The following is a 26,929-nucleotide window of genomic DNA, read 5'->3' on the forward strand; positions in this document are numbered from 1 at the left end:
TCGGACAGGCGAGCCTAATCCTTGTCACGTACAACCAGGGAATCGAAACCACGCCAGTTGACTCAATGACAGACTTTATGATACAGCGCGCACGTGATAACCATTCTGTCATCCAACCCCCGCCTGCGTAGGTATATATGACGATAGGTAAGTTATCCGACTTACATACCTGAGCATATGTTGGTTGTCGGATTTACATACATCACCTTAATGTGAATTGGCGAAAGTATATTGATGACCATATGCAGGTGGACAGACTTACCGTCATGATCATATGTAGAAATATAAATGATTAGCAAGTTATATATGTGTGTATTATTGTTGTAATAAGTTGTAATAAGTTTCTTGTTGTAATAAGTTTTGCTGTTTATTGATTTAATGAGTTTGGCTGTTTATTGCTGTAATGTGTTTGAGATAACAACTTATTCCCGAGATGGTTTCAACTAACTAATAATGACCAATATGTATAGAACATAGATTATTACAGGAAGATTCATAACAATCAAATTGTGCATGGAAGAATTCACGGTATATGTTGTTCGTTGGCATTATAGAGACAGAGTGAGAGTGGGATGGGGGGGGGGGGGTCGAGACGGTGTGGGCGTTGGATATCTAGTGGTTGTCTGGAAGATGTAGAGGATGTCTGGGGGATCTGGTGGATGTCTGAGAGATATAGTGGATGGATGCCATGAAAGATCTGGTGGATGTCTAGGGGGATCTAGATCTGGCGGATGTCTGGGAGATCTGGCAAATGTCTGGGAGATTTGGTGGATATCTGAGAGATCTGATGGATGTCTGACAGATCTGGCGGATGTCAGGGAGATCTAGTGGATGTCTAAGAGATCTGACTAACGTCTGAGAGATCGGGTGAATGTAGTAGAAAGAAAGCAAAAAATGAAACGTGATATTTACCTGATGAAAATTGACATCGGTCACCGAAGAAATTAACAGGGCAGGTGCAGACTGGTCCGCTAGGAAAGTCATTACAAGACCCACCGTTTTCACAAGGCTGAGAGAAACAGAAATCGGGGACAACTGGAAAAAGAAATAGGGATTTATTGGCGGTTAAAGATGACTGAAATGAAATAGGGTTCGACGTCCTACTTTTCTGCACCGATCGCACTAATTATAATGGGTATAGCCCACTCTTCTACTCTTCGTCGAATTCCAATGGTCAAGGGTTCTTTTACGTACACGACAACGTGTACGCGGGACCTCGGTTTTTCGTCCCATCCCAACGACTAGACACTATGCCTTGCCAGTTCATCCGTCCTATACAACTGACATGGAGAAACCATGACCGGAAATCCTGAAGAACTTTCTAAAACATCGACGGGGTCGAACCCACAGGGTCGAACCCCGGACGTCCTGGTTGGTGCGCAAATACCTTACTCACTGGGCCACTAGGGCTCATAAAAGTGAATGATCAAAAGCATTTTAGATACTAATGGCAGTTGGGCGAATTGTCAAAACAGCAGTACGTGACTCTTGCTCGATAACCTGGAGGTCGGGTGTTCGATCACTGCATTACGTGCACACCAATGTGTACACGGGACCTCGGTTTTTCGTCTCATCCGAATGACTAGACAACTGTCCTTCTCAGACCCTGCGTCCTGCATCACTGACAAGGGAGAACCACGCCGGAAAATCTGGATGAACAAATCCATAAGCCCCTGCCAATGCAAGCACAATCTACATGAAACTTGGCATGCCTTTTCTTTGGACAAAAACTTACATGTCTGACACTGGTCACCTGTGAATTGATCTGGACAAGCACACATATATCCGAATGGTGCTGTTAATGATATACTACATACTCCATTATTCTGACAGGGATTAGGAGAACAGTTATCCGGTACACCTGTAATAAATAACTCAACATAGAGAGAGAGGGGGAGAGAGAGAGAGAGAGAGAGAGAGTGAGGGGAGAGAGAGAGAGGGAGAGAGAGAGAGAGAGAGAGAGAGGAGAGAGAGAGAGGGGGAGAGAGAGAGGGAGAGAGAGAGAGAGGGGGAGAGAGAGAGAGAGAGAGAGAGAGGGAGAGAGGGGGAGAGGGAGGGACGGAGGGGGTAACGTCCACTCGGCACAAACAAGGTCATTTCGGGACTAACATATGGTTTAATTTTCTTTCAATAATTCGCTTGCGCGTAGTGGTCTTTAGCAATGGGAGGTAACAAAGAACTAACCTTCTTAAAGATACATTATGTAGGATTTGAACAAAATCTGGCTGTTCTGATATAATAGTTCATGGAAAAGGAATATATTAAAAATTTCTTACAAATTACTTTATTCCAAACGAATAGCGTACATTTTTTTATTATCGTAGCAAATGTATAAGACAATCTAGACTAAGCCTTAATTATCAATTTCATTTTTTATGTTTCGTGGGTTTCAAATCCATTTAAATCTCGGCCATTGGATGGTCTAGCGAATTCATTATAGGCTTGACATCAATGTCTGACTTCAGACGGTCAAAAGCCTCTTGTATGACCCCTGACGCGACCTTCCAGTACAACCCGTCAGATCTTTATGTAGTGTAGGCCATCGAAAGTATAAAAAAAAAAACGAAACGAAATATAGATCTGTGTTTTAATCAGACTAAATAACACCCTACCTTGTTCACATAAACTTCCAAATGTGGGGGCGATACAGGAACACGTGAAACCTGTTTCGCCATTTACGTTACAGGTACCGCCGTTCTGGCATGGGTTAGAGCTGCACTGTGTTGGACGTGCTGCAAGATAAAAAATTATATTTAAGTAATACGGCTGTCATCTTTTATCCCAAAGATCTGCAATGAAAAGCAGGAATAACATTCTGGATCAGGTCCAGTAGGGGATCTTAGCACCCGCCCCGATTTTTTTTTTCTTTTTTTTTTTGAAAATCTCTATAAATAAAACTAACAGAAGAGGGGTCCCCTGTCTAATGTCGCGGGGTTCTTCGTCAGGGGAGCCACGCTCTTCGAAAAAAGTGTAAGGCCAGGTCTAGTAGGATCAACATGAAACTTCCTGGAAAATTGAACAACGAAATATGTGAAAGTAAAATTATTGGTTTTATTTTTTCTAATACTGTGACAGTTTTCTGGTCACAGACTTTGGCACTATGGTGGCGCTTATCTAATTAGGACTTCCACGCTGTGTATTCTTTTACTCAATGCTGAATTGACTCCGGAACAATGTGTTGCTATAACTATGTTTATATAACTTTATAACATCCATAATACAAAGGTTATATATAGGAAACTACACACACAGTTGTGACATTAAATATAAGCTAAATATAAGTTCCCTATCACTTATGCCTCCGTCAGACCGAGGTGGCGTCCTTACTACGCTGCTGCGACCGTACGGCGACCAGAAAATGCACAAGGTCGCCGGCAAACGTGAACACAACACACGAAAATGTCCTCAAAAATGACTAACTTGAAAAAAGCTGCGTTCTCAAAGCTTTCCAGGCCAGATCGCAAAACTTTGCCGTTTGTTTTGAACAAACGCCGTGACTCGGCGATCATTTGCAACCATGGAGACCGCAGAACGATATCTGACGTTTCAACCACGCTTTTACCACGCTTATGGCGATGTTGAGGTGTCCGGGGACTATTTTCCATCGGCGTAGCAGCGTAGTAAGGACGCTCTCCTGTCTGATAGGGGTATTAGCGTGTGTTCTGTGGCGAAAGTTACAATCTTCTTTCTAAATCTACATGGGGGTCTCTATCTCAACCTCTAAGTAAGAACCTGCATCATGTCTGTATCCTGGCCTCTAAGGGGTGGGAACGTCCTTCTGAGAACACCAAATTATGTCTGAAGCAAATTTTATCGCGCTCTTTGATTTATATAAAAACGTTTAGATACGTCATCTATTAGGACGGGCCATTACCATATGTAGGCAAGTGTTTCATTTGGGCACCCTTTCATGGCAATGTTATTCTATTCAACTGGACCGATCCGTGCACCAGATGGATGGACAACAGTAACATGCTTCCAGAAAAATATGGCGGCAGAACTGTCAGTAAGTCAGCTCAAGAAAGTTGTAGAATAATGCAAGGTACTTCAATAGCCTAAAGCTACCCGTCATCCATTTGTTTAACGACTTCTATACATTAAACAGAGCACCTTTCATAGAACTAAAATAACCCTCTATAGTTTATATAGTACATGTATTACAATACAAACGAGAAAAGACTTACCGCTGCAGTCGACTAGCAAGGGGTAATTGCAATTGTTCGTAAACACATCAAACACCAGTTCAGTAGGGCACTGGAACTCGTACGTCGTACCACCTACACACCGCGTAAACTTTGAACAATCGTTCGCAACTGGTGCATAGTCTAGACATTGAGAAGATACCATAGGGGTTGTCAGTAAACCTGAAAGAAAAACGAATAAGTAAATATTATACCGGTATCTATGATGATGATGTTACTTTATCAAACATACATTATGCAAGAGCTAAATCTGCCTATTGCAGGTCTTTCCTTAGGTCTGAAATGTTATCTAAATTATTAATCAGACAATAATTAACAACTCTCGATGGCATCGGATTTCTCCGATATTAAATAGATTAGAACAGTCAGCCATATTTTGATTTAAGCTAAAAATGGAGGAGCGATGCTTAGCTTCGAACAACCAGTACGGTGGTTGAAATTATTGCACACGTCTTGTCAAACTTTCAAAGGCTAATATTTTCGCTCACAATAGAGTAATTTGAATGAAATTGTCAAATTATTCATTTCACATTATTTATTTTCGAACTATTATAGCAAGAATGACCAGCTCTTTATCTAAATCTTACATAATGTATCTTTAATGCTTTAAATTATGTTTTATCGGCAATCGCGAGCCGTGGTGACTCAGTGGGAAAGAGGGTGGGGGTTGTTGTCATATGTGGATCCCGATTTGCCGGTCGGTGCCAAGACAATAACCTATTTCACCGTCTAGATATAGATAGAAAGGAGAGAGAGAGAGAGAGAGAGAGAGAGAGAGAGAGAGGGGGGATTTGTGAATGGATGGGTTGTAAATAAAAAGAGAGTTTTAATATCCTCTCGACACAAACTAGGTCAGTTCGGGACTAACTTATGGTTCAATAATATTTCAATAATTCGCTTGCGCATATGGTCTTCAGCTGTGGAAGGAAACCGGAGGACCCGGAGAGAAACCCACGAAGCTGCAATGGCGACCCTACACGCATACACGCGGGGATTCAAAACCACGCTACTAGACTCAGTGAAATTTCGGCGCAGATTAGAATGATGAGCACAGGCTCCAAATATTTATTACTAGAAGAATGCCCGGGGCAAACCTAGTGTAGCCGCCAACCCCGAACAGACAGACAAACAGACAGACAAACGACAGTCACAAATATTAGTATAGATTATAAAATTGTATATTTGGCGTATTTATTGAAACGTTTGCTATGGTGTGTGTGTGTGTGGGGGGGGGGGGGGTTCACTTATCCCAAAGCCTCTATCCCACTGCTCATGTCCAGATTTATAAGTAGACATTTATATCGTAATAGAACCATATGTTAGTCCCGAAATGACATAGTTTGTGTCGAGTTGACGTTAAACTCCATTTCTCTCACTGTTTTCACTCACTGCTAAAGACCCCTACGCGCCAGCAGTTTATTGAAATAAAATTGAACCATATGTTAGTCCCAAACTGGCCCTAACCGTATCTAAAGGCCCCGACGCACAAGCGTCTCTCTCTCTCTCTACCCCTCTCTCTCTCTCTCTGTTAGTAATCCCTCAGACATAAAACAAACACAACGAAAGATGCCAAATCATAAAATAACCGGATCTATGCAAACTTGAACTCAACTACGCATTTATTCATGAAAAGCATTTATGTTTTTGTCTTGAAAGAAATAAAATCAATGTCATTTTCGTCCTTTAGCAAATATTTTAATTTTCTCACAAAACATGTCTAGTAATACTTGAGATACGTACAGGATAATAGGCCTAGATTAAATATACTAGAGTAGAAGCAATTTGTTTTCTAGTCCAAATGTATAACTTTGAATCTTTACTCCGCTTAGTACCAAGTGTCGTCGTCCTTTAAATCTGACAAATATTGGTGTTTGTTCACTGATGTCTTCAACATATTCAACGTTAGTTAGATGTAAAATTGATGTATAATTATTGGTGGAATGTAAACAGGGTGTAGACCAAGGTAGTTTTATAAAAGGTTTATATTTATATGTTAAATAACCACCATGATTCACCTACTTATAGTATACCTGATACTTTATTTAATTCTTTATTCTACATAATTAAATGTTAATTCAGCGATACGACGACATAGCGGATATCAACTATGGCCGTTGAATGGGCGATGTTTCGATAAATTTATAACTAAAATGGTGAGAGAGAGAGAGAGAGAGAGAGAGAGAGAGAGAGGGGGGGGGGGGGGTAACGTCCACTCGAAACAAAATAGGTCATTTATTTAAATTATTCGCTTGCGCGTAGGGATCTTTAGATTCCTCGGTTGTACGTGACAAGGGGAGAGACTATATGACACAACGCGCACGCGGTGACCATTCAGCCATCTAACCCCCTGGATTGGAGAGAGAGAGAGAGAGAAGTCTAGATGTGAATGAGAGAGAGAGAGGGGGAGAGATAGACTCCGATTTCTTCTCACTGCTAGAGACCCCTATGCACAAACGAATTATTTAAATCAAAATGTACCATAATATGTAAGTCCCTAATGTTTGTGCTGAGTGGACATTACCCCCCCCCCCCTTTCTCTCTCCCTCTCTGTCTCTGTCTCTCTCTCTCTCTCTGTCTCTCTCTCTCTCAGGTCAATAAATAGAGAACAGTGCGAGAAAGTGGTAGCCGTCGAGATTGTTCTGTACGGCAATGTTATTCGTTTCAACACTTCAATATATCTACCTAGTCACTTGAATTAAAACACCCAGTCTTCTAATCGTCATTATATTTTCATGTGTACATATGTATATATTTGGGCTAGGCTATAAAGATATATTTAAAAAGCCTCTCCTACGCGTAGACGTCTTAAAGTGTTAATAAGGTTTTGCAGGTATTCGTTGGTTGGTAAAATGTTTTCAATTTAATGTGGTTTGACTATAGTTACATGCTTATGCCGTTTATGTTCAATTACATTGAATCCAAAATTGTAGACAATTCTGCTTTTTTGAGGGGTGGGGGATGAATGGTTTGCGCGTACGCGTTGTTTCATAAGATCTGTCATTGAGTGAACTGGCGTGGTTTCGATTACCCGGTTGTTCGTGACAAGGAGTAGGGTCGCCTTTCCTCTAGTTTTCTCCCACAGTTAAAGACCCCTACGCACAAGCAAATTATTGAAATATATTTGAACCATATGTTAGTAACGAAATGACCTAGTTTGTATTGAGTGGATGTTCACCTCTCTCTCTCTCTCTCTCTCTCTCTCTCTCTCGTAGTCATCTATAAAAGAATTATGGAGATTTATATGACATGTCCAGATGACCTTTCATTCCTAATCTAACAAGCTGTTTTAAGTAGATCCCATGTCTTAACCGGGTGTTAAGGTATATCTGTTCATCCGCTGAGACTTGTGTCGTTTATTCATTTAGCGTGGCAGTATTTCATTCATCCTAGACCCCGATATGTCTTCACTGATCGGGTCGGGATGTAAGAATTTTATTAAATTTTGTTATATCAGTTATATAGATATTAACACTGGATAACCAAAGCTTTTCGTCACCGATATCCAGCCTCTCTCGCTCTCTCTCTCTCCCTCTCTCTCTCTTCAAAATAGCTTTTGTACTTAACCCGTATGCGACGCGGCTGATTAAGTTTGACATTTTTAAGAGAAAGTTTCATTCTATTGGTTGGTGATTGTGGATAGGTCTGGTGTTGTTGTATACGAGGCGTATTTCATTCTATTGGTTGGAGATTGTGGATAGTTTGTTTAGGTCTGGTGTTGTTGTATACGAGGCGTGTATTCGCACCTATTTAATGTCTACATATCGTTAAAGGATAACAATATTACCAGGTAAATCTCCACATGCACTGCAAATATCATCTCGATAGAAACGTTTTCTATAGTACAATGACATCCAAACAAAATGTACTTTTCTTATTTTCAAACCTTACTTACTGTTTGTTTAAGCATCTTTCCATTTGAACATTTGTAATGTAATCTTTCCATTTGAACATTTAACGTCAACTCGAGACAAACTAGGATATTTCGGGACTAACATATGGTTTAATTTTTTATTTCAATAATTCGCTTGCGCGTAGGGGTCTTTAGCAGTGGGGTGAAACCGGAGGACCCGGAGAAAAGTATCTACAACAGTATTTATTATATATATATATATATAACTGATAAAACAAAATTTAATATAATTCTTATATTCCGACCCGATCAGTGAAGACATATCGGGGTCTGGGATGAGAGAAGTCGAATCGAGTTTAACGTCTACTCGACACAAACTAGGTCATTTCGGGACTAACTTATGGTTGAATTTTATTTCAATAATTCGCTTGCGCGTAGGGGTCTTTAGCAGTGGGGTGAAACCGGAGGACCCGGAGAAAAGTATCTACAACAGTATTTATATATATATATATATATATATATATATATAACTGATAAAACAAAATTTAATATAATTCTTATATTCCGACCCGATCAGTGAAGACATATCGGGGTCTGGGATGAGAGAAGTCGAATCGAGTTTAACGTCTACTCGACACAAACTAGGTCATTTCGGGACTAACTTATGGTTGAATTTTATTTCAATAATTCGCTTGCACGTAGGGGTCTTTAGCAGTGGAAGTTAACCGGAGGACCGAGAGAAAACGCACGAGGTTGGATATGCGACCCTACTCCTTGTCACGTACAGCCGAGGAATCTAAAGATCCCTACGCGCAAGCGAATTATTTAAATAAAATTGAACCATATGTTAGTCCCGAAATGACCTATTTTGTTTCGAGTGGACGTTAACACCCCCCTCTCTCTCTCTCTCTCTCTCTCTCTCTCTCTCTGCCTATAATCCATACTAGTCTTATCTTATCTTGTATCTGGGGGGTTGGATGGCTGAATGGTTAGCACGCGCGCGCTGTATCATAAAGTCTGTCATTGAGTCAACTGGCGTGGTTTCGATTCCCCGGTTGTATGTGGCAAGGAGTAGGGTCGTCTGTCCAACCTCGTGGGTTTTCTCCGGGTCCTCCGGTTTCCTCCCACTTCTAAAGACCCCTACGCGCAAGCGAATTATTGAAATAAAATTAAACCATATGTTAGTCCCGAAATGACCTAGTTTGTGTCGAGTGGACGTTAAACTCCATTTCTTTCTCTCTCTCTTTATCTTGTATCTGTATTTGTTTAGTTTTAAATTAAACATTCTGTACTTGACACAATATATTGAAAGGATAAAATGTGTGCCCAAAATGTAAAATATATTCTAGCGTAGCTGAAATTATTTGACATTCACTTCTTTAAACACGCTGTAAACATCCAAACATTTGCCTAAAGAACATATATAAGCCTTGTTGTATCGTAGAATTGAGTTTTATGAAAATGAATCGACCACTTCAGATAATTGGGCGAGATGTTTTTTATTAAAGAAGGAGCAAAGTTTGAATGAATCACCAATTGCCCTATTCTAGTCCGCCCAATAAATAAACTCAGTGTTTTGTTGTATATTGTCCTTTAACCGCTCATTTGCTGTCCAATAAACTGGTTTGAATGATATTTGACTGAAATCGCACCGTATCGTCAAGTCTTAACAAATACTTTCTCTTAATTAGTAGAACTCGTTCAATGGTTTAATTCACTGTCTTGTATTTACACACTGAGAGAGAGAGAGTGAGAGAGAGAGAGGGGGCGAGAGAGAGAGAGATATTTAACGTCCACTCAACACAAACTACTAGATAATTTCGGGACTAACTTATGGATCAATTATATCTCAATAATTCGTTTACACGTAGGGGTCTTTAGCAGTAGGGGTCTTTAGCAGTAGGAGAGAACTGGAGGACCCAGAGAAAAGCCGCGAGGTTCAACAGGCGACCCTACTCCTTATCACGTACAAACCGGGGAATCGAAACCACGTCAGATGACTCAATGAAAGACTTTATGATACAACGCGCACTCGCTAACCATTCAGCCATCCAACCGCCTGGATTGGAGAGAGAGAGAGAGAGAGACAGAGAGAGAGACAGAGATGTAACGTCAACTTAATACAAACTAGGTAATTTCGGGATTAACATGTGGTTCAATTATATTTCAATAATTGGCTTGCGCGTAGGGGTCAACAGTGGGAGGATACAGAAGAACCCAGAGGAAACCTACGAGGTTGTACATGCGACCCTACTCTTTGTCACGTTCAAGCGGAGAATCGAAATGGGGTAATGAGATGGTCTAGTGTAGCTGGCCGGTCTTCTCTGGTTGTGGTTTGGATCCCTGGACTGAGCATATGGGGCTTGGAGAAAGGGGTGCCTTCTAAACTTTGTGGGTTTACTCCAGGTACTCCGGTTTCCTGCCACGGTAAAGACCCCTGCGCATGCGATATCACCCTCGTTGGAAGCGGACATTAAACACTAATAGAAGAAAAGATTACAGATTATGATTCCATGAGGATACAAGGAAATAACCTTGTCTGTCTGAAGGTAGAAGTGGTCGTAAAGCAGGTTGTTACTGTGAAATAAGAATATGGTTACCATAAAACCCTAGACACCTTCCATAACAAAACACGGTAAACAGACGTTGCCCCTATTAATTGGCAATCGAATTTAAAAAGCACAGTTCCAAAAATCCACGCAAATACTTTTATTCAGGACATTGAAAATCTAAAAGCTTGCGACATTATAACTCGTACTTATATACCTAGTAAATTAAACAACTTATGTTCTTAAAAATCAAAGAAGATAAAAATGTTAACTGTATTGACTTAATCATCTTTAACATTAAAGGTTGATAATACCCACTTATCTCCGTCCATGCCAATCCCTCTATTCATCAACGATATTCAATTTCTTTTGTCCAATAAACTTGCCTGGCCCGCGACATTATAATACATATACGATGTTCCTATAGTAAATAACTTTTATAATGTTTTCTATAATTAAGAAAAGTAAACACCTTGATTCAATCGATAACGCGCTTTTTTAGTCAGTGTATGTTATGTACAACCAATTAAACATTTCAACATATTTATATAGAAAGATTGAAAACTTGGGCGGAAGAATGAAATAAAATTTGAAGATTTTATGTAAATAAATTAAAGCATATTGACGACAAGGATGTTTTAAATTAAACAAATTTTATCTATATGTACAATGTTTACTTTCCAATCCGCCCGAGCATTCAAGAACACGTGACATCATCTAATACAATAGTGTATTAGCTTTATCATGATTCAATGACGTGTTAATATGTATTATATCTGTATCTATATTTACTTAAGCCTATTTCTGAAAATGTCCGGTTCTAGTCGATCAGATTCATACTCCCATCATATTTCTTTATTTACAAACGAAACGACAAAATGTCAAATTACTACAGTAAAATGGTATATAATGTAATAACCAGTGTTGTGGGGATTTCTGTGAAAATATATAACACGATCTAACTCTCAGTTAAACATATAAATAAAATGTCAAATTACTACAGTAAAATGGTATATAATGTAATAACCAGTGTTGTGGGGATTTCTGTGAAAATATATAAAACGATCTAACTCTCAGTTAAACATATAAGTAAAATTCAAATATTAGAGAAAAATCACTGAAAATTAAATTCTTGGCTAGTACTTTTATCGTTATCAAACGAATCGCCAGGCCATTTTACTAGCCAAAAATTTAATTTTTAATGATTTTTCTCTAATATTTGAATTTTACTTATATGTTCAAATATACATTATGGGAGATTAGATAAAGAGCTGGCAGTTCTCACTATAATAGTTAAAAACAAGATAATGTAAAGGCAATTTGCTGAAAATTTCAGTCATATTGATTCACTCTGAACCGAAATTTTAGTGATTGAATTTTGGGTCTAGCCTCGATCATCATTACTAAAGTCGGTACGACAAAAAACATAGTCTCGATTATCCAATTTTTGATTACATCACCAATGAGCGTTGATCAGCAAATCAGATCGTAATCCAGTAAATATCGCAGGTTAGGGATGCCATCGAGAGTTGATTATGGTCTGGATAAGTTAATTAATGTCTAATTAATAATTTAGATAACATTTCAGGCCTAAAGAAAGGCCTACAATAGGCAGATTTAGATCTTGCATAGTGTACATTTCTAACTGAGATTTTACATATTGTTTTCTTATAGATATACACGATCGTTTCAATGGCATTTCAGTAATTGATCTGAAATATACAGGTGATAATTCAATGGAATACAATTACTGCTTATTACTGAGCGACGTTTCGACTAGGCAATGGTAAAATACGAAAGCATAACAAGACAATATATACATGTATACAACAACAAGAGACATCCCTTCTAATTACCCTGAAGGGAACCTAACTTAATTAAAGTAATGTAATTATTCAAAGTGATAAAGGTTTATTAATGTAATACTAATAACAACGTCCAATATGACACAGATCACATTACCTGACAATAGAGAACCCTAGTCGAAACGTTACTCGGTAATTGTATTTCATAACATTGTCACCTGTATATAATTAAAGCTACTCTCAGGTGTTACATATTAGAAATAAAGTTGTTTTAGGAAAGAAAACTAGGTTTTTGCAAGTACTTTCAGCTTTTTAAAGCTTCCTCAGGTAAATTTGAACAATTTCAACATTTGATGTCGAGGGAGTGGGTTTCTGAATGGTTTAATGAATTCGCTTCAGACCATAAATCATGTCTTTCATTCAAGTCGTATAGTTTGAATTCCATATTTGTATATGACAAGGAGTAAGGTCGCCTGTCCAAACCCCATCTCTCTCTCTCTCTCTCTCTCTCTCTCTCTCTCTATCTCTCTCTCTTATTCACTGAACAAATGTTCTGTTAGTATCTGGTCAAGTAAAAGGACATGTCTATTACGTGTCAGTAGTGAAGGTGATTTTTTTACCAAACGTTTCTTTGTTGCACTGAAAAATGTATGTAAACATGAAGTTGCACGTAGCTATAATGGTGGTGTGATCTTTCCTGAAACATGCGCCAAGAATCTGTGGCCAAATATCAGATTAAAAAGCTTTGTGACATGCACGAGGTAAACATGAATTTGCATGAAATAAAACGTTTACAAAAGAACGCGATCTTTCTCGAGGCATTCCGTAAGATCTATGACGTACATGGGATGTAGAAGTTTGATGTTGCGAACTATGAATTTGGGTACACAGGAAGTTGCGTCATACAAATATGTGCACCTTGATTTATGACCTAAGGTAGGATTAACGTGGGATGATAGGTTGCCGGGTTGACATTAAGTTGCTTCAAGTCAAACATGGGGATTAATGGGTACAATGGGGATCAATGGAATCGTGATATATCGGCCAACACAGATTGTCTTTGTCTTAACCGCCAACATACCATTGGATACGACATGACATAGCAACAATGCGAGGCATGAACGTGCTATCAATCCACGATCTGTGACATCAGATGAACTGAGAAGACATTCCACGACTGGTGAGTTGAGGTCAACCTACTCTCGTCTCTTTCACCTGTTCTTGTATCAAGCAACAGGATTTTAATCTCTTATACAAACAATTAATCCAGGTAAACTCTGGCCAACCATATTAACTAAATAGAAGAGGACATTCCCGGAGATACTTTCATCTTTCAGATGACCAGCTCGGTGGGTTTTTGGTTTTTTTTGTTTTTGTTAGGTGAAATTGAAACAATGGTATTTAAAGTCTAATGAATACCTGTCTGTTCTGTAGTTTGATGTGAATTTCGCCAAATCTACGTTTTACAGATAAATTCCATGTGGATTAAGTGACCCTAACTCTGTGGGTCAGTTGCATCCTAATAACGATCAACCCTCTTAAAGGTTTCAAGCAATAAATAAGAAAAGAGAGAGAGAGAGATGGGGTTTAACGCCCACTCGACACAAACTAGGTCATTTCGGGACTAGCATACAGTTCAATTTTATTTCTATAATTCGCTTTAGACCTATACGTCATGATGACGATGGCGAAGATGGCGATAGGGGTGACTTTTCTTCTTACGATGCGGGGGTTGGGTGGCCGAATGGTTAACGCCATTGAGTCAACTGGCGTGGTTTCGATTCCCCGGTTGTACGTGACAAGGAGTAGGATCGCCTGTTCAACCTCGTGGGTTTTCTCCGGGTCCTCCGGTTTCCTCCCACTGCCAAAGCCCCCTACGCGCAAGCGAATTATTGAAATAAAATTAAACCATATGTAAGTCCCGAAATGACCTAGTTTGTGTCGAGTGGACGTTAAACCCAAGCTCTCTCTCTCTCTCGCTCTCTCTCTCTCTCTCTCTCTCTCTCTCTCTCATACCATTCGGCCACTCACGTACCAAGATCAACTCCCAAGATGAAAGATAGAGACAATTTAAAACGACAGTGCCTTTAACATAAACAAAGGAATAGAGTACGGAAACGGACCAGTCTGGTGAATTCTAAATGTTGTATCTGTATTGTTCTCTTGGACAGCGATCAATACTTGCCTAATCCCTAACAAATAACCCCGAACAGATAGCTACTGAAAATATGTTGCAATCTGAAATTGTATCGTTAAACTTTTAGAAATATCACGGTGTCGCAAAATATTACCTCCGGACGGTAGAACTGAATCTATATGTCGACAAGGGATTAAAATAACCTTCATGGCTTTTACATAACATAACTACGACCAATGGAATTGTTGTGGGTTTAGTGAAAGTGGTAGACTATTTGTATGAGGACGTTTTTGTAGCTGGAATGATATACTCGCAGAATCGATATTACCCCAGGAACATAAGACTGTGAAACCATCGTATGACAATATAAAATGTCCGAAACGTTTGATATATATATATATATAAGGTAGGGGATATTTAGAAACAATACAAAACTGCGGAAATGAACTGCTGTTTTTATTAGAGGTAACCAGTGTATGTTAATAACAGGCCAATTGCCTACACATAAACATAAACAGTTCAAATGGGCGGCTTATCTGATGGCCCCATTTCACTCGCAAAGAGATACACCGTCAATATGAAAATGGACGTTTTTGCCCTGACAGCGGCGCTACGGCCTACTCTTATTTAGATGTCCGATTGTCGGGGAAACTTTAATATACTGTTAATGTTATACACATGACCACGGGTTTTGTCTGTAAATGAAGTCTTATATTACAAGAAATAGTCCTGTTTCAAAATTAGACGCGTCATACAAGAAATAAATGGACTGTTGTAAAAAAAAAACACATTTAAAAATTCCATCTGATCTTAATATTGGAATTCGTTTTCCTGTAACTTTGTTTGTCAGCTATTTTGGCATCTCAAACGTGAAAGCTATAATTTCATTTAAAAACATTTGAAACGTAAAATTTTACGATCGCACATTGTAAATCGAAAAATGTCATCACTGTTTTTAAAATATTGGAAACCAAAGAAAGCTCGTAGCATGACATACCATCAAGTCACTAACAATCATATACGTGCACATAAACAAACATTTGAAATGCTCAGTTACATTCTGTGGGGGAACAGAATATTTTCAATCAATGATAAAGGATAAACCCATCTTGGATTAGCATCTGTTTTTTTTTAAAGAAGTAAAGTAGTGTGAGAATTGTGGATAGATGGTTGGCGGAAAAGTAAACATTCAAGCCTGAACGCTGAATATATGAAATATGTGAAGTCATCCTTTTAACATTTTGTACAGGCTACCACCATTCATAAGAAAAGTCAGCAAGGCTGTTGGTGTAGGAATTTGATGTACAAAAAAGTTGACATGTTTTTTAAAATCGTGTATATCATCCCCATCATGACAGAGCTAGGTAACATACCCCCGCTTGTTGAATAAAACGCGAATTTGACGTGTGGGAGATTAGTTGTGTGAAGAATATGTTATCTCTGAGAAATATTTGTTTTAGCGAACCGTTTCCGTTTTCTGAAGCTCTTGTTCCAAATGATTCAGATAAAAAAAGTCCGTTTGATATCTGGCCTGATTATCAAAACTTCTTTGGTATGGTCAAATAGCCAAATCTTGCTTTGAATAAGTAGCCAATTGGGTTTTAGGGTTGGCAGTAAAAGATTATTTTGTGTTTTACTGCTATATTTTGTGGGGATGTGGGCGATGGATAGAGGTCCAAATATTGACCAAAGTAAATCTCTTCCTACTGATGATAATCATCTGTTTGATGGAAGAATAATATTGATAGAGTTTATCTTCTATGTTGCGAATGTTCATAAAACCGAAAGACCGAAATCCCATTTATCTATTGGTTCAACCATCCACAAAAAGGTTTAGTGGGCAATAGGTTCAACAATCCGTAAAAAGGTTCAGTTGTCTAGAGGTTCAACAATCCGTAAAAAGGTTCAGTTGTCTAGAGGTTCAACAATCCGTAAAAAGGTTCAGTTGTCTAGAGGTTCAACAATCCGTAAAAAGGTTCAGTAGGTTCAACAATCCACAACCATTTCAGACAGACAGGTATTGTTACCTTAATAAAGAGTTTACAAGAATAATATACAATAAGGTAGTTAAAGGCTCAATACCACTCTTGTTGTAACTGAATAATATGTCCCAATCTTTATTCTGGTCAACAAATTGTACTATTTTACAATATTCCAATTAATTGATGATACAAATTTCATCTTAACACACCTAATTTAAAAATTTGGAAAAATTCAACTAAATGATTTGAAAAGCCTGACGTAAAGCTTTTCAAATGTGACTTGGATTAAAAAATATTTTTGAACCCTCTGGACAAGTAAAATAGGATTTAATGGATAATTTACACAACCGGTACCTTTAATAGCAAAAATTGATTCTCCAAGAAAAAGGTAAATCATAGATTGGGACCATATCAGGTCCCATTACACACCCATCAGCAACAAATGTACACAGTAGATAACATTGTATCCTTCCTAGGTTTAGCAATATTCTACATAAAATCTTATTAAATAGTTAGCAACTTTACTGGGGTTAGGAGAAAACTCACGAGGTTGGACAAGCGACCCTACTCCTTGTCAAAACGCTGTAGCAGTAACTAATTAAATTGTGCCTTCAAATGGCAGTTTATTTGATAACTGTAATCCTTATGTAATTATTGTTGTCCAGTCGAATTAACCTGTATCTGCGTTTAAATAATTATCCAGTCCTTTCAACACCTTCGTGTTAATTATATGTACACCCAGCGAGCTACATCGTCACAGAATCACGTGGTCACTGATACGGATAAAAATTTACTTGATTTGGACACAATCAAAGCAGGTCTACTATTAAATGAAAATAAAAAAATGACGAATATAATTTTTTTTAAACTTGTGAGTAAATGTTTATTTGGAAACTCTTTTTCTTAAGAATTTATTAAATTGTTTAATATACAATTCTCTAAACCGTATTTTTTGTTCCAGCCGAACAACAAGCGACAACAGAAACGTGTTGAATTCAAAGTAGGCAAAAGCGTTTATTGACCTTGGGTCCGGAATCTTTTAAGTAACCCTATAGACTGTGTATGTGAGTTATTTGTATTTTACGGCCGCTTTAACCGAGGTGATATCGCAGACAAAACCCTATGTAATGTGTGTGAAATAGCTGTATTTAACGTCCACTTCCACCGAGGTGATATGTAATAGCTATACTCTTTGTATATACTCCTCGTTTTCGTCCCTTCAGAACACGTGACGGAACATTGACGAACACGTGTTGGATAAAAACGTTTATTCAAATCGAGTATAAAACAACGAAACGAAATATAGATCTGTATTTTAATCCGACTGCCTTGGGTCAGGAATATTAAAGAAATGACACACTAAACGAAGGGATCCCAAGATTAGCGAAGTTGACGCCCAATTATATGGTACGAAATAAATAATCGTATTCAGGCCAAACACTGACATTTAAATCGTTGTGCACCTGTTTAATTCAATTGAGTTTTTGTTCTTTTTAGCTCTAAAAGTCAACTTTGTGTGAATTTAATTTATAGTTAAAAGTTTGCATCTTGCTGTGGTAAACGTGGAGTGAAGAAGAATTAAAACGAACTAAAGAAGGCAAACGCCGAGTTTACATACTCATGAGAAAATAAAAAGGAGGTTTAAAGATACATTATGTAAGATTTAGATAAAGAGCTAGCCATTCTTGCTATAATAGTTGGAAAATAGATAATGTAAAATGAATAATGTCAACATTTCATTCAAATTACTCTATTGCGAGCAAAGATATTAGCCTTTGTTGGTTTGACAAGACGTGTGTAATAATTTCAACCACCGTACTGGTTGTTCGACGCTAAGTCTCGCTCCTCCATTTTTAGCTTAAATCAAAATATGGCTGAACTGTTCTAATCTATTTAATATCGGTGCCACCAAGTGTAGATTATGGCTTGGATCAGTTAAATAATGTCTAATTAATAATTTAGAAAACAGTTCATGCCTAATGAAAGACCTCCAATAGGCAGATTTAGCTCTTGCATAATGTATGTTTAATTTAGGGTAGCGCCTAAACGTGGAAGGGCTATACCTGGATTGTTTCTAAAAGTGCCTTTTTATTGATTAATTTTTACAGTAAATCAAATGATTATAGAAATAGAATCAGTCATTTTAACAGATCCGTTTTCAAGAAAAGAAAAAAAAGTCTTTAATTTTTAAAAGTATCATAATCGTGGGACCAAGTTAACTAGTGTTACCCGGAAGTCAATTTCAGACCCAAACACATTCGCGTACATGGTGACATCATTTCGAAATATTTGGGGTAAAAGTACTTGGCAGTTACTGACTAATATCTAACATATTCGTCACCCTAGTTCCCGTCATACTGGGGTTTTTTTTCGTAAATCATTTCCATCTAGTGGGCTAAGGCCATCTTGCTACACAACTTCAACTTCCCGCCATCTTTGTTTACTGAGCAGACGATCCCATATTCCCGCTAATTCCCACATTTCATCGTGTTTACGCCTGCTCTTTGATAATGTGTCTTCTGCACCTCATTGTCTTCACGCCAAATACCGAGAATTCATATCGTCTGCTTTAATCCCTGATATGAGGAGTTCAGCCATTGTTTGACTTGATCGTCATCGAATTTAAAGATTCGCACATTAAAAAACAAACACATCTTAAATTCAAACAAGCGACTTTTTTCAGCTTCGATGAAACAAAAAATGCTCCGAAATCAAACTTTTTAACCGATCGACAAACATCACTTTCCCATCACTGCCCTGCGATATTTCGCTAGCCTCCGAACAGAAATACCTCGCTACAAAATGACGACATTCTCGTTTAGCCCCCAAAACGAAAACAATATAACAGGGGTATTTTGGATTAAACTTTCTTTGTTTTCCAACGAAACTGTGTTTTCTTATATGTTACAAAAATATAGAAACGAAGATCAACATTTTTCGAGGATTTGTTGATATTCGTACAAACTCTAACTTTCTAAAACTTTGAAGTATTTAATTGAACAGAGGTTGGGAAGGTTTTAAAATATTTTCGTGCGTTTGAAACAGACAACATAAGGATGTGAGAATTGCTATCTAAAGATATATCCTAGTTTGTAGACGTATTACAATTGGAGTGAAGCTCATAGAATTTAAGGATAGGTTAATGGATAAATTTTTAAAACTTTAATTAGATGTGCCCATTACTTCCTGGTTTGAGAGAGAGAGAGACAGAGAGAGAGAGAGAGAGAGTTTAACGTCCATTGGATAGACGACTCTACTCCATGTCACGTACAACCGGGGAATCGAAACCAGTTGACTCAATGACATACCTTATGATACAAAGCACACGCGCTAACCATGTAAGAACTAAATCTGCCTATTGCAGGTCTTTTTGGCTTGAAATAATATATTATATAAACTTTTATTTGCACATTTCCTCACATTAAAATCCTGTAATCAACTCTCTAGACCATCGGATGACTGAGATATTCACTTGATTAGACAATCTCCACCATATCCTCGTTAAACGTTAAAATGGAAACTTTGTTTATTATCGCAGCAATGGTACTTGACAATCGAGAATATTTACGCTATTTCTTGTCAAAACTTCAAACATTCGTAACTCAGCATAAAGAAATTTGACAAATGAAATGAAATGAAATGGGGTTTAACGTCCTACTGTTCTGCTCCTAAACTGCGCTAATGAAGACGGGCATACGCCATATACAGTGTGCTATGAGGGAAATTTTGCCAAGGGATCTTTTACGTGCACGCCAATGTGTACACGGGACCTCGGTTTTTCGTCCCATCCAAGCGACTAGACAGTTGTCCTTGTCAGGACCTCCGTCCTGCATCACAGACAAGGGGAAATCTCGCCGGAAAATCTGGATGAACTTTCTCGGCCAATGCAGGGATCGAACACCCGACCTCCAGGCTAGCGAGCCAGCGTCTTACCCACGTAGCCACCGTATGCATTTTTCGTTATCTCTCTAGTGACTATCATAGGAACAACGGTAACCTTTTTATCTAAATCTTACATAATGTATCTTTAAAGTGACTATAGCTGTTAGCCAAGTGAACCCAACTACAAGACAACATTTCTTTGTGTGAAGGGGATCGTTGTACACCGTGAAGTTCAGTTTGCACGTCTTTACGACTAATAAGGCAGTTGGTGAATATTCAGGATATTAGCGTGAAAAAAAAATTGACTTCACAGGATATCGGATTATTCTTCTTATTGGGTTAGTTTGTGTTTAGTTTTAAAGTTTTAAAATACATGCCACAACTTCACAAAAATAAATAGATACAAACCGCAGAACACTACCACAACAGTTAATTTGGACAGTCAGCAAAGAGGGCAATAGATTTTAAAAAAACCCAAAAAACAGAGAGCATAGAATGAATAGATAAATGCATCAACCGGACTAATGAACACCGGCATACACCGTGCAGTGTTCTGTGAAGGCAATTTTGCGTTCCACGCTACTTTTAATGAAATTTCGTCTAATGGTTTGGATGTCGCTATGGCGGGTGTGGCGCCAGGCAGGGTAAGCTTACTCTTCCGAACTGTTACCACTGTTCGTCATATATTTTGTACATGGTGTACAGTCCATTGGCCGATTACACTATTTAGCTTATACCATTTTTATTTATTCATTTTTTTTTTTTTAGGATTTCGAATTTTGTCTAATGGTTTGGATTGTTCTACTTGGCTTTATTTTATTCCATCGAATTCCAATTGTCAAGTGGTCTTTCAAGTTCACGTCAACGAATATGCAATGGTATAGTGTTCCATCCGAGCGACTAGATACTTATCCTTGCCAGGCATGTAAAGTTTGGCAGACCTAATATAAATGTATGTTCTTAATTTGGCAAAAGAAATGGGATAGGGATTAAAACCCGAAACGAACTCATGAACAAAAAGTAAATTAAATAAAACGAAAGTATAAACAGGAAGATAACTAAACTGTTTTCTTAATTTGGCAAACGAATACCTGATGGATTAGGACTAATCTCTTCATTACAAGATCTAAAATAAAATCTCACCTTCGTGTCATCCCAGAGGTTGGGAGCAGGAAACTACGGGTTGATAATTTTATTGATGAATCCGTAATAATTAAAACATGCCGCTCGCCATTCAGGGGAGATGAGTAGCTTTGTATATATACCCTATTAACACTTCTTGTTCTATGACTATTTACCTAACCCGAATTGTAATTGGAACACAGGGGGTTAATATAATTAAAAGTAGAAATTTAATTCATTTGAAATGTAGTTTATACTACAGAAAGAACTCATGTCTTCCTGATCACCTTGCTCATGTGTAATATGAAATGAAATGAAATTGAAATAAATACAATATAATGAAAATCGGAATTTAGAAATAAAAATAAGAAATTGCTTCATGTCTGTGTAAATAACTTATATGTCTTGAACTTTGAGGTAAATAAATACATTCGGTGTAAAAGAATGATGAAATGAAATGAAATGGAGTTTAACGACCTACTGTTTAGCACCGACTGCTATAATAAAGACGGGAATACGTCATACAGTATGCTGTGAGGGAAACTCTGCCCCCAGTCCTGCACCAGTGATAAGGTGGTACCACGCCGGAAATAATTGAAAATGGAACCCAAGAGACAATAGAATTAATAGTTGATATTGTTTCCATTCCAATGTTAGTATACACTACAGAAAAATCTCAACACTTCGTTATTCTCGTGTTCATATGAGAAATACGTTGATATTAAATTAAGAACTCAATAGTCCTGAGTATTGGATTTGTTTGGGATAAGCTCTCGTTTTTGTTTATATTTAGATTTATTTTAAATAAATTTCTCTGTTCTATTTGGAATCTTCCCAAGATGAAGCTAATTGTATTTAATGGATATAAGTCCAGGTCAGGTAGTTTAACTATTTTCATGAACTAAATCCGATGGAATTCAAGTTCTCCTATAGCCAAAAAAAAAAGAAAAGAAACAAACAAATTTTTTTTTTTTTTTTTAAAAACTGCATTTCTCGTTACAGATCATCGACAGTAATTGGTGGGAACTGCCTTTGTAAAGATCTCGATGAACTGAACTGGGGGGGTAACTGAAGTTCATATTTTAAATGACATAAAAGAGAAAATCAAAATGGCGTTACTTCCGGTAAAATAATAAATTGTCTAAAATATGTTAGTCGATTTGAGTTCTCAACATACAGTACAATCAAGTTTCTTTCAATCATCGCTTGCGCGTAATGGTATTTAGCAATTTGAGGAACGGATTTAAGAGTTGAGAGTGAGAGAAATGGGGTTTAACATCCACTCGACACAAACTACGTCATTTCGGGACTAACTTATCGCTTAATTTTTTTTAATAATTCGCTTGCGCGTAAGGGTCATTAGCAGTAGGTGGAAACCGGGGGACCCGGAGAAAACCCACGAGGTTGGACCGGCGACCCTACTCCTTGTCACGTACAACCGGGGATTCGAAACCACGCCAGCTGACTCAATGACAGACCTTATGATACAGCGTGCACGTGCTAACCATTCCGCCATCCAAACCCCCTGGTATTTATCAATTTGAGGAAGGGATTTAAGAGGTGTAAAGTCTGTCGCCATTATGGTACCTGTGATTTATATACAGGTGTTAACAACCCTGTGTTACCCTAATTCACCAATATATTGTGGTTGGTAGAGAGGGGCGTGGTAAAGATTGTATCTAATCGTTATACAAATACCACGTGTTTACATAAGATGGAGGAAGAATGACGTACTGACTTGCAGTACTAAACAAATAGCGATGACCACTGGCTAAGTTTAACCAAAATGTATGAAATCAGGAAAGAAGTTTAATGTTATTTTACTTGTGTTTGTATTATGTTAATATTATTTGTTTCTAATTTATTTATAGTCGTTCAGTGTCTTATATCTTATGGTTCAAATCTTTGCTTTGCTTTTATTGATATAATTCTTTGGCCATTTAAAGACTCAACAGTAAGAGTTAGATCAAGGTAACGAAAAGGGAATATCTTGAATTGACGTTAGGGCTTTTTGAAGAATAGCGGAGCCTCGATTGTCGTTGCTACCATTGTTACGATAGTATACAAAGTCTCGTTTATCAATTAACCGTCAATCGTGTTTAAATACGTTGAAATTCAAGAGCATCCGACGAGAGTTGATTATGGTTTTGACAAGTTAATATTATTTGTTTCTAATTTATTTGTAGTCGCTGGATGTCACGGGTTCTGTTATGGTTCAAATCTATGCTTTCCTTTTGTTGATATAATTTTGTGGCCATTTAACTATTTTTATTTCATGCCATTGAAAATTCGAACTAGTTTATTATTTCTTTTATTCAAAAACAAAAATATATTTAACAGGTTATAATACCTTTTTCCTAGAGCTTTCTCGAATTGTTTAACCTATACTTAAACATTTGAACACTTTGCAAATTCAAACCCTGTTTTCTAACCACGAAAATCTATGTACACAAGCTTTACGTCCGCTTACATGTAAGATTAAATCGCAGATAAGTATATGTTAATATTATTTGTTTCCAGTTTATTAGCAATGTTCAAAGGAAGCAAAACAGAGCCAAAATTCTAATCACCCCAAATCATTTTTATCTGCACATCAAAAAGTTAAAAGAGTTTAAAACCACCTGTTTTATCAATCTAGACAAAGTTGGATTCGAACTCCAATCTTTAATCTATATATATGCTATATTTGTTATAACCCTAATTTAACAATCCGTAAACAAAACCAAAACCTTTGAAGTATTTTCATCTGTATCTATGTATTTACTCCAAATAAAACTCTGTGTATTTTTTGGTTAAAAAAGAATATTCTTTGTTTTCTTTGTCATATGTGTGTACATTGGCTTTTGGGATGTCGGGTATGCATTATAATTTTATTTTATCTATTGCCAAAACGGACGCAAAATGAACAAAAACGCAGTACTAATTGGATAAATGTAAATATATTCACAGAAATGTACATAATACTTATGTGCAATTTTAAGACAGCAATTGTCTGTTCAATCGTGTCGGCATTTGAAATTCTAGTTGATATTTCAGGCAAATGAACTACATTGCTAATTGGTCCATACTTCTAGTAACACATTTACCCCCCTTTCGCAAAGCGCAGATTGACGTCTGTTTTTCTGGGGGGGGGGGGGCGGCAAGGGTTATATATTGTATTAGCAATGTTCCCCCAACCCCAAGCATAGGTAACACTATTTGTATTCGTGGACCAATGTCACTATATCCAAATTTGTAGCATTAAAATACGTTCATCGACAAGAGTGGAGGTGGGCCTCTGTTGAATTCTTTCGGCTTACATTGATATCGGAGATCTAAGCGACGCTCACATACGAGAACATTAAAACTACGGTAGTTTTGAAGTAGGAGATCTGACCATCGCTCACGGTTTACACAGAATTGATATTCAAACCGGTGATCTATTTGCCGCTCCAATACCAGTTTTAATTGACGGCTTCGCCACCTCAAATCTCCTTCAAACAGAAATGAAAAATGAAATGAAATCGGGTTTAACGTCCTACTATTCTTCTCCGAACTGGGCTAATGAAGACGGGCATACACCATACAGTTTGCTATGAGGGAAATTTTCCAGGACAGCGGCACTACGGCCTACTCTTATATCGAATTCCAACTGTCAAGGAATCTTTTAGGTGCATGCCAATGTGTACACGGGAGCTCGGTTTTTCGTCCCATCCGAACGTCTTGACAGCTGTCCTTGTCAAGCCCTCCGTTCTGCATCACGCCGGAAAATTTAGATGAACTTTCTCGGCCAATGCAGGGATCGAAAACCAGACCTCCAGGCTAGCGAGCCAGCGTCTTACCCACTAAGCCACTGCGGCTTCCCTCCTTAAAACGGAAGATACCGGTTGAGTGTAGCACAGTGGTTCTCAACCTTTTTTTGCCAACGGCACACCTTGGAACACATGAAGAAATAGCGGCAAAATAAAAACATGGTTAAGTCAGACGGAATACAACCGTAGACAGAGACTAGTCATAGATACTTAGAATGACTCAAACTGAATAAAGAAAAACACAGCTATGAACTTATCAGTGGATACTCAATTGGGATCACGTATTTAATTCACATTTTCTTAGTGTGCCGTTCAAAATTTCGCGGCACACTTAAGAAGATCCCGCGGCATAGGCACACTGGTTGAGAATCACTGGTATAGAGTATGTTGTTAATTAAAGCGTTTTATAAGATGGCGTGCAAGCATCATCACCGTATAAAACAAATAAACCACCTACTTCAACCGCGGCTATACAAACAATTATTTAATTAACGAATACATACTACAACATTCTCATATCTTTATTCTGATGTAGATTTACACCCAAAAAACCGAATAAATTCCATTTTTTATACTCTTTTTATTACAGTTTTTATCAGATTTGTTTTTCTATGTCAATGACATTCATGTAAATATACACGCATGAAAGAAACCTCTGGATAGATTTAAATAAATTATATTTTTTTATCGTTTTTTTTTATATGTTTACCAAGTTAATCAACAGGACAAAAGAGGCAAACTTAAAGGAGCTAAATCGCTAATATTTGGGACCTAGAAATTGACCTAGAAATTGACACAAATGGGTCGCCGTAACGCATATAATAATGTAATATGAATTTATATAAACTTATTTACATTCAATTGTTTCCGTTTTTACTCTAATTTCAAATCAGTTATTTTCGGCGAAATACAATCTCTAGCGTCTGGTTATTCCAGTCTACACCGATAGTATTTATTGCACATGCTCTCCGGATAAGAATATGGCCTCACCGTTTGACATGTCTTGTGGAATATGTCTAGCCATGTTCTGCGACTGCCTTATTACAAATGGCGCTGAAACGCATTATGGTACACGATTCGTGTACCAATGGTAAAATGTTTATTTTGTCTAAAATATTGGATATCAGGAGTCTATCTTTTCCCTGTAAGATCACAACATCAATGTTGATTTAAATTGACAAATAATTCATGTTTTCAATATCGAAGACTTTAGGTCATATTGAGTTAGAAACTTAGCTACCCTATGTATGTTACGGGTTTTCCCGAAATTAAAATGAAAACGGGTTAACGGCCTTCTGTTAATTTAGAAACCGAATATCCCAAACGATCTTACTAATCGCCGACCAGATCGGTTTTTTATTTGTCAATATAATATTAATAGTCTTATTTCAAATTCATGACGTCTTATATATACGTAAGCGCCGATGTGTTCACGAGGCTTCAGTTTTTTTGTGCCATCTGAACGAATAGTCACTGCCCTTGCCAGGCCCTCTGTCTTGCATCACTGACAAGAGGAAAACTGCGCCGGAAAATATCGAAGAACATACGCGACTTGTGAGACAACCTGATACCTTGGTTAGCAAACCGGCGCCTTAAGCACTGACACACC

General features: G+C 37.7%; 1 protein-coding gene across 4 annotated transcripts in view; it reads right to left on the bottom strand.

The window, feature by feature from the left end:
* The window catches only part of LOC126823509 (fibropellin-1), a 73,830-nt gene that overhangs the window by 46,045 nt on the left and 856 nt on the right, over positions 1–26,929 (bottom strand). For all 4 annotated transcript variants that reach the window (XM_050552396.2, XM_050552392.2, XM_056101641.1 and 1 more), the window contains exons 2-5: positions 4,185–4,364; positions 2,613–2,732; positions 1,736–1,861; positions 913–1,035 (exon numbers count right to left, since the gene is read on the bottom strand). In XM_050552396.2, the coding sequence (XP_050408353.2) occupies positions 913–1,035; positions 1,736–1,861; positions 2,613–2,732; positions 4,185–4,364 (549 nt within the window). The remainder of the gene's footprint in view (positions 1–912; positions 1,036–1,735; positions 1,862–2,612; positions 2,733–4,184; positions 4,365–26,929) is intronic.

This window comes from Patella vulgata, chromosome 6 (genome assembly GCF_932274485.2).
Source record: "Patella vulgata chromosome 6, xgPatVulg1.2, whole genome shotgun sequence".
Taxonomy (NCBI): Eukaryota; Metazoa; Mollusca; class Gastropoda; family Patellidae; genus Patella; species Patella vulgata.